Below are 17,015 nucleotides of genomic sequence, written 5' to 3'. Positions count from 1 at the left end.
TGGAGCGCGCATCTACACTGTGTGTCATTTGCATCTCAAATTAAACAGAGAACGAGGAGCATTCGGATTTATACCTTCAAATCCATCTCAGCATGGATCAACTTTTATCCTTTTCTCTGCATCTTGTTTCTCATTATTTTTATTAAATATGATAATTTAAAAGAGTATTTAACTTTGAAATGATTTTAACCAATGATCAAGTTAACACACAACTTTATGTAAGAATGTTCAGTGCATTTGCCTGTCTTTTTGTAACTATTTTCAGGAGCCACCAAACTAGGTCAGAGGTCACAGAGACCTTAGCTGCATCCCAAATGGCACACTATACACTATGCACTCATGCACTATGTACTTATGCACTTACACACTCAACAGGATAGTATATGTATGTAGTGTTGTCCCAAATGGCACACTAATGTTTTTTAACTAAGCGGAAATTCAAACCGTTTCCCTGATGACGTTTGACTGTTGCCAAATCAGTGAAATAAACGACTGAATTATCAAGTAATACCTGCCGTGAGTATTGCCGCATTTACCATCGGGAGGCGCTATAATCACTCTCGTAGGAGAATTTTGCTTTCACCATCCAAAATAAATAAAGTTATTCAACATGTGCGTCCGATCGCTCCGCCCCTTCCGCTACGTAAGCAAACCTGCGTTGAGTGCGTGAAGTGTACATTATTCCACACTTCATTTTAGCGGCTGAATAAGTGCATCATTCGGGTAATTAAAGTGCACTTATTATTTTGAGAGTTTTCAATGTGAACACACTACTTACACTATTTATACTACAAAATGGCCTAAAATAGTGCATAAGTATGCGATTTGGGACGCAGCTCTTGTGTAGAACTGAAGTGCTGACGACTGGAAGCAACTGGTTCTATTGTTATTTCTATGAGTTAATACTATCTAAAATGTCTAAAGGGATTTTGCAGTTATTACAGTTAATTCTTTTAAGGTGATTTGACTTTTTATTTAAGATAGACTTTGTGTAGTAAGGATATAACTGCCTAAATGTAGATTATACTGGATTTTTAAACAGTTTTGATGAAGACGGTTGAGAGTACACTCAGCCTTGGGTAAGAAACAGATTGTACTTTAAATGTGTGTGTTCTATTTGATTGTGGATCCTTTTCACAGGTCTGGAGTCAGCTCTAAACAGTCTAATGGACGTCTGATGTTTATTGTACGCACGCACCCACGTGGAAATTTTCCGAGTCTATCTGTGTTTTAACCAATCAGGTTAGAACACCTATATGTATGATGCAGTTCATGGCGTTATGTGAGAGTATAATTGTTATTGATTGGTGATTGTAAGCAGGGCGGCCTAGGAACTCATTGTGAGTGTTGAAGCTGGCTTCTGTTTACGAAACTGCAAACTATCTTCAGTAAACTTGATTTATTTATTTGAATCTCTGACTCCAACTCTTCTTCATCTGACAGACTGCTCGTTCTTTGGGTTAAAACTGTAAACAGACGCTACAGCATAAACATTGCAGGTGCCCGGACATTTCCCATTTAGAGTGGTCAAGTTAACTCTTCACGGCAAAGATTTAACCTCATCAGAGATGTTGTTTCATATTGACATTATATTTTTTACTGATCTTTCTATCAGCTGATTCAGTTCAGTCTTCTCTTCTTGATTTCTGCAAGGCATCATCAAGGCATTGTCCAAAACAAAACTGCTGCTTAAAGGGATAGTTTACCCCGAAATGAAAATTCTGTCAATACCCTTGATGCTGTCCACACAACTTCCTGTGTTTGAAACAAAGCAGGGGCACATCCGAGGTATAAACATGAGGAGTGCTACCAAGCACAACACGAATAACAGCACAGCAATCATAAATGTGCACCCTATACTGACATTGAGATGAAAGAAATTCTGTTGAATAAAGTGCCTACTTTTGTTGTTAGCTGTGAATTGACTGAATAACCCTGATCCAGAGTTAAACATCATGCAGTTGCTGCAGATCTTTCTATCAGCTGATCCAGTTTGATCTTCCCCTCTGGAAGGCATTATCAAGGTATTTTCCACACACAAAACTACGTCATGGTGACGCAGTGGGAAGCACGATCACCTCACAGCAAGAAGGTCGCTGGTTTGAGCCTCTGGGTGCTCCGGTTTCCCCCAAAAGTCAAAGGCATGCACTATAGGGGAATTGGGTGCGCTAAATTGTCTGTAGTTTATGTGTGTGTGTTTCCCGGTGATGGGTTGCAGCTGGAAGGGCATCCGCTGCGTAAAACACATGCTGGATAAATTGGTTTTTCATTCCGCTGTGGTGATCCCTGATTAAATAAGGGTGTACTCGCACTAAAGGTGCTCTAGCAACAGACGCTAGAGGCCATAGTCTTTAGCCTCCTTGTTAGAGCGACCGACTCCCTTGCGGAAGGTCGCCGGTTCGATCCCACCTCGGAGCGGGTTGGGCGGTGTAGGACTGGCGGTGTTACACATCCACACAGACCACACACACCACATGATTGGTAGAGAGGAGAGAGTGATGAAGCCAATCATGATATGGGGATGGTTAGGAGGCCCAGCTAGACATAGGCCAGTGAGCAATTTTAGCCAGAATGCCGAGATTAAACCCCAACTCTTTTTGCAAGGACATCCTGGGATTAATGACCACAGAAAGTCAGGAACTCGGTTTAACATCTCATCCAACAGATTCCTCTCACTGAGCAGTATAGTGTCCCCATCAATATACTGGGGGATTAGGACCCACACAAACTGCAGGTTGAGCGCCCCCTGCTAGTCTTACTTACACCACTTCTAGCAGCAATGTAGCTTTCTCATGTAGTTTTCAGGTACTGAGCGGGCGCATCCCTGCTTAGCTTCAGTGGCCGATCATGTGAGAGTTGCAGAGAGCAAGAAAATCTCTAATCACCATATACAGGCCGAGCAATATGAACTGGAATCATAAATGGTACTGAATTTCCACATTTTGGTGATCAGATTTAAAACTCACAGAGTAAAATCAAAGTGTCCTTCAAAAAAGGTTTCACGTAACATAAAACCAGCCTTTGTACTGGCAAAAAGGCACACTCTGTGCTTTAAACTCTCTCTCTCTCTCTGCTGCATTCACTGCTAAGCCTGTATTGGCATGTGAGGCTGTGTACCTCTGAATAGCATGCGCTCACACTCTCTGAGGGGTCTGTGAATGCTGCAGGCATATCAATATTTAGCTCCCAGCTTCTCATTCATGATTATTCAGAGGTAATGGAATATTTCAGAATCCTATACCGCAGGCGAGCACACAGAGTATTTAAGTTTCTGAGGCTGAGGCGAGGCATACATTAAAGCGGCTCCTTTCCAGAACTCCCATTCACCTTAACTGCAAAGACATGCGTGACAGTTGAGGAAGAGCGGCTATGCTAATGAGCAGAGATAAACCCCGGCCAATTATGACATTGTTGGTTACCCTTTAGTTAACCTTGGGTTGAATCATTGAAGAATGGATCACGAGAGACGTCCTGCCCCTGATCTGTTGATTTTGGCCCTTGCTATCTTGCACAAGAGTTCTCGAGGGCATCTATTGTCCTGTTTCTTTCAGCTTCAAAGCCTTGGGCTGTTTGCACTTCCTATTGGTGTGATCTAGTTCTCAAGTCGCGTTCTGATTGGCTGGCCAGTTTCAAAGTGGAGTTGTATTTCAGCTGATTTTGAGATCTCACTGTGATTGGTTGATTTTGTCAGTTTTTGTGTGATTGGGCAGTCGTGTTTTGTTCAGGGCATCCATTGCCTGGAGCTTCTACACAGACGTGTGTACAATCCCCAATGACAAATGAAACAGCATGAGAACAGTATCAGCAAAAAATCATTACTTAAGTTAAAAATCTGTGAAGTTACATAGAAGATCCACACATGGTGTTGCTGCTAGTGTTTAATTAATTATTTTGTGCATCATTTCCAGTCAATGCGTCCATACAGCTCATTCAATAATCAAAACAAGGTCAGAAAACAGAAACAAATGTAACAAAAGCTTCAGTTTGAACACTGTTAAAGTGTAATTTCATGTGGAGAACTTGTCCAAACAAGGCTCATACCTTAAAGCTGTGTGGTGATCTAACCTAGAAAGGCTCTGTAGAGCACGAGAGTGTGTCTGAATGTGGGGTCTTGCTCCATGTAGAAGGTCAAATCTCTCATAGTGACTCGAACAGGAGCTCGAGAAGCAAAGTGCCCATGTGAACCTAACAACTGATCAGAGAGACACGAGAAGTGAGGTTATTGAGCCATGTGGACCAACATGTTTCTTTTTAAATGTTAATTATACAATTTTAGCATTTGTTATAATCACACAGAATAGAAAAAAACTTTAAAAAGAACAGATCATTTTCTTTTATTTTAAGTGTATTCCTTTCAAGTATATTATACTACAGTTGAAGTCAGAACAATTATCGCCCTGAATTATTGTTTATTTTTGCCCCAATTTGTTTAACAGAGAGTAGATTTTTTTTCTTTTTTTTTTCTTAACATGATAGTTTTAAAAATTCATTTCTAATAACTGATTTATTTTATCTGTGCCATGATGACAGTAAATAATATTTGACTAGATATTTTTCAAGACACTAGACAGCTTAAAGTGACATTTAAAGGCTTTACTAGGTTAATCAGGTTAGGGTAATTTGGCAAGTTATTTTATAACGATGGTTTGTTTTGTAGACTATTGAAAAAATATAGCTTAAAGGGGCAAATAATTTAGATTTTTAAAAGACAAAAACTGCTTTTATTCTAGCCAAAATAAAACAAGTAAGACTTTCTCCAGAAGAAAAAATATTTTCAGACATACAAAGGGGTTGCTATAATTCTGACTTCAACTGAGTGTGTGTGTGTGTATATACAGTATATATATATATATATATATATATATATATATATATATATATATATATATATATACAGTATATATACAGTATATATATATATATATATATATATATATATATATATATATATATACACACACACACACACACACACACACACACACACATACATATATATACATGTGTGTGTGTGTGTGTGTGTGCGTATAGCCAATATGTCCCAATATATGCAAAATAATATTCCTTCATCATTTAGTGCAACAGAAAACATTTATATAAAAATAAAACATACTTTTTCGTGACCCTGCAAAAATTAGATTGCATTTTAAACTACTTAAAACATCTTGCTGAAATTGGGTATAATCTAAATGTTTTATACTTTGGGACTATCAGCTATCAAACAATGGTTTAAAGGATAATGGCAAAGTATAAATCATTTAAATGACCATGTGAATGTATTTTATGGCTTAGATATTTCAATGCAAAGTTGTTTAAAGGTCCCATGAAGTGCGTTGAAATATGCATTTTTATTTGATGTTTGACGTAATTTCAATTGAAACAGAGAAACAGAGGGTGGGACTTAGTGTAGCCCCTCCCCTTAAAAAAAAAAAACAGCCATCTGTATTTTGTTTTAGAGTGGTTGAGCTCAAGTGCATCAAATAAAAGGCAAATGAGAAGTGTCTTGAAGAGGGCGGGGCATGTCAGATTCTAGAGAGCATTAGATTGGTTATGATTTGATCAGAAACTGAAGTATGAGGTGACATAAATAAAACTGGTAATCCATTTAGGAAGAAGTTACAATCTACAAGCTTTACATGTCTATATCAGTTTTATAACTTCTGAACAGCAATTTTGTTACTGTTTTGGAGCACTCTAGCTTGTAGATATTCTAAAAATGAATAATATTGATACTTACATCTATAAAAACTTTATTTAAATATGCATTTTAATGCGTCATATAATGATTATTGATGTAAAATATGGACTTTTTGAGTATATAAACTATAGTTAACATGGATGACATTTTTAGTGTCACTTACTCGAGTTCAGACTGCAGGATTTTCAAAGTATTTGTGTCACAGATGTTTTCACACTGCATCATTATCTAGGCTAGCATTCCGTTGCTGCTTTGTTTACACTTCAAGATGAATCGGCGGCAGGGGATTTTACACTGCATGACTTTAAAATATCAGAATCGCCATCAACTTGTGACATGGAAACAACGCGAGGTCATGTAGTATATCTTTAGTTAGTAACTACATAACGAGAAAGAAACCTTTAGTGGGGTAAAAAATGTACTTATTTTACTCACCTACTAGTTTTTTTGGTCCTAATAACGACCATAACAGGCAAAAACAAGTGCTCTTTAACCTCTCCCCCCAACCTCCCGCTGGCCTGAAGATACCCATACTGGTGGATGCAGCTCTCTCATTTGCTGTAGCTGATCGCCGATGTTAATGTCAATCAGAGCACATTTCATATGCATGATTTCAAATCAGGTCCAGATATTTAACATGCCAAATATCTCATGGGTGACTGTGACTCATCGATTCAATCTCTGCCATTCTCTCAGATGCTGTCTTTGATAGTTCATAGTGTGTGATTGTTACACACGTGAACGAGCACAGATTTACCTGTGATTTCAGGCATTTGTTGGCAATTTCTCAAAACCTGTTGGCGAGTCAAAATCATTGCTAAAATCATGCAGTCTGAACTCTGCATTAGTGTCATTAACAGTATGTCTTTTGTAAAACATACAGAAAAGAATAAGACGGTCACTAATTATTGAAATACACAGTCAATACAACACTAGTGCATTTCTTTTTCACATAGGGAGCACCTATTAATTCATTATGCTTTAAGGGAAAAAAAAAATCAATCATCAGAACAAACTCACCTCAATCCAGCAAAAAGAAACACACAACCGTAAAGAGAAAGCATGCATGCAAATAAAGACAGTTAGCAAGTAAATGCTGCTGAAGACACTTTCACTTTTGAGAAACAAGAGTCTTTTAACCTCCACTCTTTCCTGCAATATGCACTTCTTCATAGAGATGCTTATTCAGTTACAGAGATGAAACCACAAAAAGAGGCAAATGCGAAACTTCCCAAGGCTTTTTTCTCCCCTCCTAAAATGCCTGTGTAATTTAAGCACACAAAAACTCAAAGCCATCTTTTCACTTATTAGCATTCTCCCCTGCCTAAAGGAAAAAGGAATTCACAAATGTAAAAACTAATTAAACTAAACTAACATACTGGTCTTTTGTTCAGTCTTTCCTTATCCCTTTTTCTCCTAAATCTCATAAAATCACTAACAATAACATGGTACTACATTACAGATCGAGTTCAGCACTTGCCTTCAGGCATATACAGTACACTACCTTTGAAAGCTTGCGTAAGTCTCTTATGCTCACCGAACTTGCATTTTCTTGATGAAAAAATATAATAAAACTGTAATAGTTTTTTTTAACAATTAAAAATAACTGCTTGCTACTTCAATATATTTGAAAATGTAATTTATTCATGTGAAGGCAAATCTCAATTTGCATCAATTCTCCGGTATTCATGGTCACACGATCCTTCAGAGATTCTTTAGCTATTCATAATGTTTGGCTGCTCTTTTTTTGTTATGATGGTTGATGCGCTTTATATTGATATAGAAACACTTTCTCCGGTGTAAAATACATTTTAAAAGGACGATTAGCGGTAAAGTTTTTTTTTTTTTTTGCTCGGCCAGAGGTCATACTCTGATTAATAGGCTAAACTCAAAGTATAAACAGTTGAAGTTAAAATTATTTTTAGCCCTCCTTTTAATTTTTTTAAAATAGCTTTGAAGTGTTTTTTACAGAGAGAATATTATTTTCCAACACGTTTAATTTAAACAGAGTATTTGTAATAACATATTTCTTATAACTAGGGCCAGACAGAATCTACTGCCATTTTTTTGCAATGTCTGCAGAAAATTTACAAAAAAAAAAAAAGCAGATTCATGTGGGATGATTTTGGGAGTATCGTAACTAAAAACTTAAAATATAAATTTAAAATTAATACAAAATTATACATTTTTAGCTTTTATTGAATGTTTACAATGCAAATCCAAGTCTCAAAGCAAGTCTCTCATATATCTACTAAAAGAATATTATTTTACAAACTGTGTTGTAAATCAATCATCAATATTTTAATTTAAGTCAATAATAATACTGAAATTAATAAAAAAAATATATATAAATTTACACACATTTTCTCATAAGTAAATAAATGGACTCAATGATGGGCTAAAAATCTGCAGATTATTTTGTGTACAGATAACGTTTGGGCAGACTTATATTGCTTTGCCTACTTTTAACAGCAATTGGTTGCCACTATGCATTTTTAGATGCACAACCTTTCTGATGCTCTCAACGCTTTGTGTCGATTTCAACCCCATAATTCACTGAATGAGCATTTACTCTCAACTTCCAAATCAATGATAAGAAAATGCTTGCAATGTGCCAGTGGAAACTCGCTGTTGAAGTACAGTTAAGTACACTTTAGGAATAAAGGTCGCGCCAAATGTGATCATGGGGTGATTATACAATAACAATAGATCAATTTTCTTTGCTAAAGGACATTACCATTTAATTAACATAAGAGCAGAGGTGCAATTTCATACGGCCACAGAGCAGTCCTAAACTCTGTGATGGACTCCTGTCAGTATGTTAAAGGGATAGTTCAACTTCACACCCCCAACCTGATTTCACCAAGGAGGATATGTTCCTGGGTTAACATCTATGATGATCCTGGAACAGCATTCCAATCAGCCAATCAGAATTAAGGGATACGTTTACCATTTAAGTTTAGGCTTAGGTTTATGCACTTCTACAAGATTGTTATCCAACTATTATTCCCCTGTGATTTTGGTAATCATTTACAGTAATGGTTGGGTTTAGGGGTAGAGAATAGCTACACTATTGAACAACATTGTTGTTCCAGGATCAACATAGATGTTAATCCAGGATCACATCGTGCTTGGAAAAATCATGACATGCTAGTTCACCCAAAGATAAAAATTACCCCATCATCTACTTTCTTTTAGACCAAGGGTGCCCAAACGTTTTCGTATGAAGAGTCAAAAACCAAATATCATTTAGAGCCAAGGGCCGAAGGTAAATATATCTAACTATTTTACATTATATATTTTAAAATAAATATAAAATATATAAACATTACTGTACATCTACATACTGCTAATGCAGTGTAACATTTTAATTGATAACTTAATGCAATAAAAACACAATCACATTTATGGGCGAGGCTGCGGCGCAGTGGGTGGCATGTTCGCCTCACAGCAAAAAGGTCGCTGGATCAGTTGGTATTTCTGTGTGGAGTTTGCATGTTCTCCGTGTTCGCGTCGGTTTCCTCTGGTGGCTCAGGCGAATTGGGTAGACTAAATATCCGTAGAGTGTGTGTGTGTGTATGGATGTTTCTAAGTGATGGGTGGTGGCTGGAAGGGCATCCGCTGCGTGAAATATATGCTGGATAAGTTGGCGGTTCATTCCGCTGTGGCGACCCCAGATTAATAAAGGCACAAAGCCAAAAGAAAATTAATAAATGAATCACATTCATAACACAGCGGAGTTCAATGCTGAATACACTAGTCAAGCAAAATCTGCCTTTGCTCAACAAAGGGTGACATTTTAAACAAAATCGGATTAATTTACACCATTTAATTGAAACATTTATTTTATCATTTAACAATAAAACAAACAAAGGGTTACATTTATTTTTGAATTGACAATCTCAAAACCACCCCCCCCTCCCATTATTTCTTAGATGGGATGGTGGGCCAAATCAAAGGTTACCACAGGCCCTCAAAGAGTTTCTGTCATCATCGAACACAAATAAAATTATAAAAAAAAAAAATTTAAAAAAAAAACAACCCATCATCATCCAAAAAATACTATTTAGGAGAAAAATATAGGAGAAAAATACTATTAAATTGTTTCCAGCAACTAGCATTTTTCAAAACATCTTCTTTTGTGTTCAATAGAAAGTTTAGAATTTTTATTTTTGGGTGAACTGTTCGAGAGGTGTCTGGTTGCAGACCTGGTGCAGATGCAATCGGAGCTGCATCCAATGCTTTTTAATGCGCTCACCTAACCCTTACCCTCACAGTGATGTCACTAGCTTCATTGAGTGCATTGTGTCTCTGAGTGATGCAATCTCAGCTTGCATCATAAAGGCTGCATCCAGATACTATTGAACTGTTCCTTTAATTAAAACCCCTAAAATAACACACTAGAATTTCTGCTTTGCTTCTGTGAACTGTAAGCATTGCCATTTTTTTTTTTGATTGGCCATCTCAAATACTTACGATTGAGCATTTTCTAATAAAGTGCGGCAGAGCAGTGCCAAAAAATGCAAATATTACAATTTGCTTATTTCTTTTTACTGGGGGGAATTTATGGCCTTGAATCAGACACCTGCACAGAGTGAAGACTGTATACAGGACTAGCACAGAGGGGTGTTTGTATAGACTCGTGCAGGTACCTGGTTGGCCCCTAAGCCTGGAGCCTCCAGAGGTTTCTTCTTACGGGGCCCGAGGGCAGCCAGCGCTGCCAAATTTGCATCTCGGTGCTCCATCTGTGCCAACTCCAACTGCTGCATCTGAAGAAAAATGAAAAAAAAAAAAAAAAACGTGAATGTGCATTTGACAGGAGCTCAAAAATAAAATCAATATTTCCATTGGCTCGCCCAAATCCATGCAGAATGTTTGGGTAAAAAAGAAAGAAACGGAAAGCTGTTATTGGTGATGAATCTTTCATTTTAGCGCTATTGATCTAACCGATAGCCTATGACAAAGAAGTGTAACACACAGATATGTTACATGCTGCTTGCGAGCACATGAGTAGAGGACAGCTACCTTGTAAACAGACACACAACTCATCCAGAGGGCTTTCATTACATTCTGTTCCCTGTTTCGCTTCGGGCTTCAATTCCAGACCCAATATTAGACTCAATTAAAATGAGCCCCCAATTAGAGAGCCTTGTCTCCAGGGTATGTGTATGTATGTGTGTGGATTTGTCTATGTGGGCCACAAATGGGACTTTATGAAGAGTATTGATCGTCCTCATTGCTATACAAGGGAGCAGAAAGAAAGAAAAACAGGTTGTGGAGAAAGAACGCATGTATTATCATGAAAAAATACAAGAGAGGAATATTTCTACCTCTTTGGCTCTCTGTTTTAGGCGCTGTTGCTCTGGGTCTTCGCTGTTTGAGCGACTCTACACACAAAAAGAGTTCATTTCAGATGGATGGAGATTGCTGGTGATTTTCTCCTCTGTTGTTGCTGCATCTGCTGGATACCCGGGCGATGCGGAGTAGTGTCTCACGCTCCTCTTCCTCCCTCTTCTGCTTCTCCAGTCTTTCCAGCTGCTCCAGGAACTTCAGCTGAGAGCGTGTGTCATTGGTTTGAGTGTAGCGCCAATCATCCTCAACACACAAAACACCACAGAGACAAATTAGCATCCTACAAAAATATGTACGTTTATGTGAATAACATGAAACATTTTAGCAATCTTTTACTTCTGTATGGTGATGTCATTTAGGAAAACAGCAGGCTAGGAGGAACCAAAAACGGGTTTTCCAAAGTGATGCTATGGAAGAAACTTTTTTGGTTCACTCAGTACATTTACATGGACATCAGTAACTAAATTATTTGCCTTAATCTGATTAAGACAATAATTTGATTAAGGTGTTTATGAGTTACTTTTTGAACATTTCATTCATGATCCCATTTAAATGTTATGGCACATAATTACATTATCATCAGTGCTATTTATGTTTCCTCCAGAGTTTCATGTAATTTCGGGCATTTCTTTTTAAATTTTTTAACTGCAGTTTCACGGTTTCACTTTTATTGAGGAACATTTCATTCATGCCCCCTAGTGATGGGAAGTTCGGATGATTTCACTGACTCGGACCTTTAGGTCTCATTCATCGAGATGAACAAATCTTTTTGAGTTATTTCGTTCTATTTGCCAAAATAACATTAAAAATGTTACGAGATGGTTCCAAACACATCTACAATAAGCCGAAACGTTGATGACACTACAGACAAGTCATAACTAGAACTGTAGAATGCAATGCTACTAAGAAAGAGAAAATAATCCCTCATTGTTTACTTTAAAATGTATTAGGCTTATGCAGATTGTAACCTGTTTTTTTCTAATGTTTTAAGTTTCTACAATTTATTCTTGACTGTTTTTGAAAAAAATAAAAAATAAAATTATATATATATATATATATATATATATATATATATATATATATATATATATATATATATATATATATATATATATATATGTAAAAAATAAAATAAAAAGCTTAATTTTTTAATCTTCGAGTCGTTCGTTCATCATTTGACAGTATGTAAAGACATCACAAATTGAGGTATTGGATCCATGAACTGGTGGAAGTGTTGTTTTAATAGAATTTGATACCGCACGCTGAATGGAAAGAAAAAAAATCCTCCACATTTCGAGATGTAGGTGTCTGTGGTCCTTCACTAACTCAGTAGGTGCACAGGCGTCTGTGTATATAATATCCTGTGGCAAAACGCAGTGAAAAGTTCTACATGATGGTAATAGTTTGATTGCGGTGTTTACATGTCTGTACTGCACTTCAACAATGCTACTAAAATCGGCATGATATAATTAGCATACTGATTAATCCGATTATGATCGGATTAAATTAATCAAAAATCCCTGTTTAAGTGGTAGACTTTTAATCAGAGAATTGTCTTAATCGTATTAAAATCTTTAATACAATCTTTATCTGATTATTTGTGTACATGTAAACGTACCATTTGTTAGAGATATAAGATCAAGAATGGTGATTTAGTGCATGCTCTAGTACAGAAATTCAGGATTTCTGGAAATAAGTTTACGAACACATTAGCTTGGTTTTAGATTTTCATATTTCACTATGTCCTAGAACAGGTGTGTACAAACTCAGTCCTGGAGGGTCAGTGTCCTGCAGATTTTAGCACCAACTTGCTTCAACACACCGGCAAGATAGTTTCTAGAAAGCCTAGTAAGAGCTTGATTAGCTGGTTCAGTTGTGTCTTATTGGGGTTGGAACTAAACTCTGCAGAACACCAGCCCTCCAGGCCCGATTTTGGACACCCCAGTCCTAGACTGTTTATACTAGGTGGTTGGACAGACAATAAAATAAAAGATAAAAAAATAAAATCCTGGGTCCAAACCAGTTTACTGATGGCAGACAAATAATTCTTAATAGCTGGAAATTAGAAGACGCCCCTTTTCTTCAAAAATGGGCACTAGAACTTGCTAGAGTGGCTGCATTAGAAAAAAATGTCTTATTAGCTAATGGAAAAGCTAAACCTATACTATAAAAATAGCCCAAGTATTTAACCTGTTCGGAAATGGAACAGCAATAAATGTGTGAGAAATATGCTGATTGTAACCGTGTAAATGTCACATGTTATTGACTGAATTTACCTATTCATATTTTATTTTATGGTATTTTAATTTTCTCCTCATTATATAAAGATGGAGGCTTTAACTGCATTTAATGAAAGCCAAGCCGGGACCTTAAAATCATAGTTAGGGATTAGTTTGGGTTGGGTTTGTTAATAGGGTACGATGTTGATTCTTTACAGAGTTGTATTCTGTTTTCCATTATGAAATTAATAAAGAACTGTTCAGTAAAAAGTAAAACAAAAAATTCATTTGTGAAGATCATTTTTCCATTATAAAGAACCTTTTGTGAAATGAAAAGGTCTTTGGAAGGAAAAGGTTCTTCATGGAACCGTCAATGCAATAAAACATCAATAAAAGGAACTTTATTTTTAAGAGTGCAGATGCTTAAAACAATAGCTTTCGAAATAGTTGCTAATTTACATGTACATTTATTTTCAGCGACTTTCAAACTCTCTAAGTCTAGTGAACCACAAACGGCCAAGGCATAAGGTCTGTTGAAATGTTTAGAGAAACCAAGTTAGATAGACAGATTTTTAAAAAGCTGAATAAATAAATGAAGTTCATTAAAGAAAACTTTGCCAAACTTTGAGTTATTTCAACAAATTGAATCGTTTTCAACTTTTGAACTTTTTTTTTTTATATAGAAACCAAAAAATTAATATTTAACCAATTATGTCAAATCATTTGCATCTGAACTACCAGTATTTTCAGTTATTTATTGCAGTTTTACATGCTACTGTTTTGATAATGCATAACATGGTTGTGGCTGAATTTGTGAAGTAGCTGCCATCACCCAAAGCATGAGTACTACTCTTCAAGGTGGTAACCTAAAAGGTCAAAAATTAACATGAAAGTTCAATCTTCAAACTAAGTGAGGATTACACCAACACAATTCGTCCATGTTGTTGCAACACAAAACAATTAAGCTAACTAACTTTTTTTTTTTTTTTACAATTCAAGTAGACTGGACCTAAAACAAATAAATTGTCCAAAGAAATTACAAGATTTGTGTTGTTTTAGCTCATTTTAAACAAGTACTTTAAACACATAGCAACAATAAATTTTGTTTATTGTAATTGTTACTAAATTTTGTTAAGTGCAGATAGAGAGATGCTGTTGATCAGCCTCTTATGGATCATCAAGAAAAAAAATCCTTTAACTGAAAAAATAAGTCATCTTTATCTTGGGCGAGCAGAGGCTAAGTAAATAAACAGTAATCTTTTAATTTTTGGGTGAATTACTCCTCTACGAAACAAGCTTTGATTCATTCAGTAGACAAAATAAATAAATTAAAGTACAGTATATACCCTATAAGAGATCTGTCGATGTTGTGCCACAGCGGTGATCTTCTCCAGCAGGTCTCGAAGTCTCTCCTGTGTCGCCAGAGAGATTAACTCAAGAACATCAGGACAGACCTCTGTGACACCTAAAGAGCCACCTGTGCACACACACAATCACATGCATTTTAAGTCAAAGAATCTTGCAAGTTCAGTTACAATCTGTGATTTTTTTTTCAGAGGGAATATATGCAGTGGAATAAAACAAGATAAACAAGGTGACTTTAGGAAAACAGCTGATGATGGAACAGCAACAGTTCTGGGAGAAAAAGTATTCACGTATTAATAACTTTATTATCTAATAACTTTATTTATCTTTTTTTCTCCATGATGACAGTACACAATATTTTACGAGATGTTTTTCAAGACACTTCTATACAACTTAATGTGACATTTAAAGGCTTAACTAGGTTAATTAGGTTAAGTAGGCAGGTTAGGGTAATTAGGCAAGTTATTGTATAACGATGGTTTGTCCCATAGACTATCAAAAAAAGAAATTGCCTAAAGGGGCTAATAATTTTGTCCTTAAAATGGTGTTTAAAAAAATGTAAAAACTGCTTTTATTCTAGTGGAAATATAAAAAACAAGACTTTCTCCAGAAGAAAAAAATATTACATTACATTCTTACATCTTGACAAAAATAATTTTTCTTGCTGACTTGGCTACCTGAAAAAAAAGTTTTCAAGCCCATTTATATGACTGTTTGACTGTGACTATTTATATCCCTTTGTTTTGACCTTATTTGGAAGAGTTGTGCATATTAATGTGCTCTGTAGTCATGCTGCTTGAGGCTTGACCAACAGTTACAGTTATAAAGACATAAAGAGTTATATATGAGAAAGTTCTCTGTGGCCATACATGGCTGTCTACTTCTTACTGTTCATTAAAGTTCAAAATAAAAGTCCCACATACGTAGTCAACACAATAAGGTAATATAACAGTAAGGTTCTACAGTGGTCCCTCGCTTCATCCTCGCAGTTTGGCAGATTTTTTTATTGCAATTTGACATGCTTTTTAATGTTTTTTTATAACGCATTGTGTTCTGCATCCTGATTGGCTGTCCACCATTGTCAATCAATCTCCTCTGCGTCTCATGTACAGTACAAAATGGGTTCAGCTTACCAAATTAACTAAAAACTTTGATCGCTGTCAGTGTGAGTTTCAACAAGGATGCAAAATCGTTAAGGGGGTCACACACTGGATGCGCTGCGGCACGATGCGACACGCAAACATAGGTTTATATCAGGGTATGCACAATAGAACTGCAAGTCGGCAGCTGTCTAAGGTGCCCAGCTACGACTCAAGACACAGTTGATATATCTGCTGCGCCACAGAGCACCATCTGAATAATTTCATTTTAAATCACATTGGTTTGGGGGGGGATTATGTTTGTTGTAAACTCACTAGGAAACAATTATACACTGTTGTGGTGTACATTTTAATGATCCCATGTGGATCACAGTCTGTTTTTTCAGATTGGCCTGTTAGGATTTCACACACACAGGATATAAACGATAACAAGAAAACAATAGTGTTTTCAGCTCAGGGTATGTCATTGCCATGTTCTGAACCCTAATTTTTTAGCTATGCCTAGGTTTATCCAGATTTACATTCTACGGCACCTTTAATGGTCATTTGTGTCACTAATACTGTATATCAGGGGGATCTGAATTCTACATACAGCCCCATTTAAACATTAGTAAGTTTTGAATGCAGCATAAGTACAACTTGTGAATGGCACGTTCATATTATGTTTGCGCAGAATCTGATAATCACAAAAGACTGCCTAACAGACACGAAGATTGTGTATAATTACAGGCGAACGTCTTCCTGGAGCTGGAATGCAGCGATTGTGTTGTTTTTCTCTGCTGTTTATATTGTATTCACATTTCCATAATGTCAGACACGCTTTGTTCCTGTTGGTCTGTTACGCTTGCCGAGTCGACAGACATCTGCAAACACTCCAATTCCATCTCATTTTTGCCCTTTCTGCTGATGCGGACCGAGTTCCTGCAAGGCCAAGCCTGTCTCTTTCATTTCCACATTCTCTCTTTTCGTCTCCTCCTCCTCCTCCGCACGACTCCCCCTTCCTTCTGGCTATCTATTTCTCTCTCTCTTTCTCTCTCCCTCCGCCTCTGTCGTCCTTTCTCTCCCTTGTTCCGACGCTTTTTTTGATCAGTGCAGCAGAGTGGATTCCTGCCACTCTGGCAACTTTGCGCGGCTCGGCAGTCATTAGCATACTGATTAAGCAGAACAGGCTCGTCAGAGATACCACTGATCAAAGACAGAGACTGCACTCGTGTGTCACAACACAGCGCAACATATGCCCAAAAAAACACAGACAGGATGCATGCCGTAGAGGCAGAGCTG

At 36.7% G+C, this 17,015-nt stretch overlaps 2 protein-coding genes across 4 annotated transcripts in view; one reads left to right on the top strand and one right to left on the bottom strand.

Annotated features, from left to right (window-relative positions):
- The window catches only part of vipas39 (VPS33B interacting protein, apical-basolateral polarity regulator, spe-39 homolog), a 219,917-nt gene that overhangs the window by 93,839 nt on the left and 109,063 nt on the right, over positions 1-17,015 (top strand). The gene's annotated exons all lie outside the window — the stretch shown is intronic.
- taf4b (TAF4B RNA polymerase II, TATA box binding protein (TBP)-associated factor) overlaps positions 3,866-17,015 on the bottom strand; it is a 35,982-nt gene continuing 22,832 nt past the window's right edge. For both annotated transcript variants that reach the window (XM_087298101.1, XM_087298102.1), the window contains 5 exons: positions 14,616-14,746; positions 11,168-11,293; positions 11,029-11,085; positions 10,351-10,467; positions 3,866-4,192 (listed from right to left, as the gene is read on the bottom strand). In XM_087298101.1, the coding sequence (XP_087154227.1) occupies positions 4,061-4,192; positions 10,351-10,467; positions 11,029-11,085; positions 11,168-11,293; positions 14,616-14,746 (563 nt within the window). In that variant the 3' untranslated portion in view covers positions 3,866-4,060. The remainder of the gene's footprint in view (positions 4,193-10,350; positions 10,468-11,028; positions 11,086-11,167; positions 11,294-14,615; positions 14,747-17,015) is intronic.

Source organism: Danio rerio, chromosome 20, assembly GCF_052040795.2.
Source record: "Danio rerio strain M-AB ecotype USA chromosome 20, GRCz13ab, whole genome shotgun sequence".
Lineage (NCBI taxonomy): Eukaryota > Metazoa > Chordata > Actinopteri > Cypriniformes > Danionidae > Danio > Danio rerio.
Note: the sequence above shows the minus strand (reverse complement) of the source record. Positions and strands in the feature narration are given on the sequence as shown.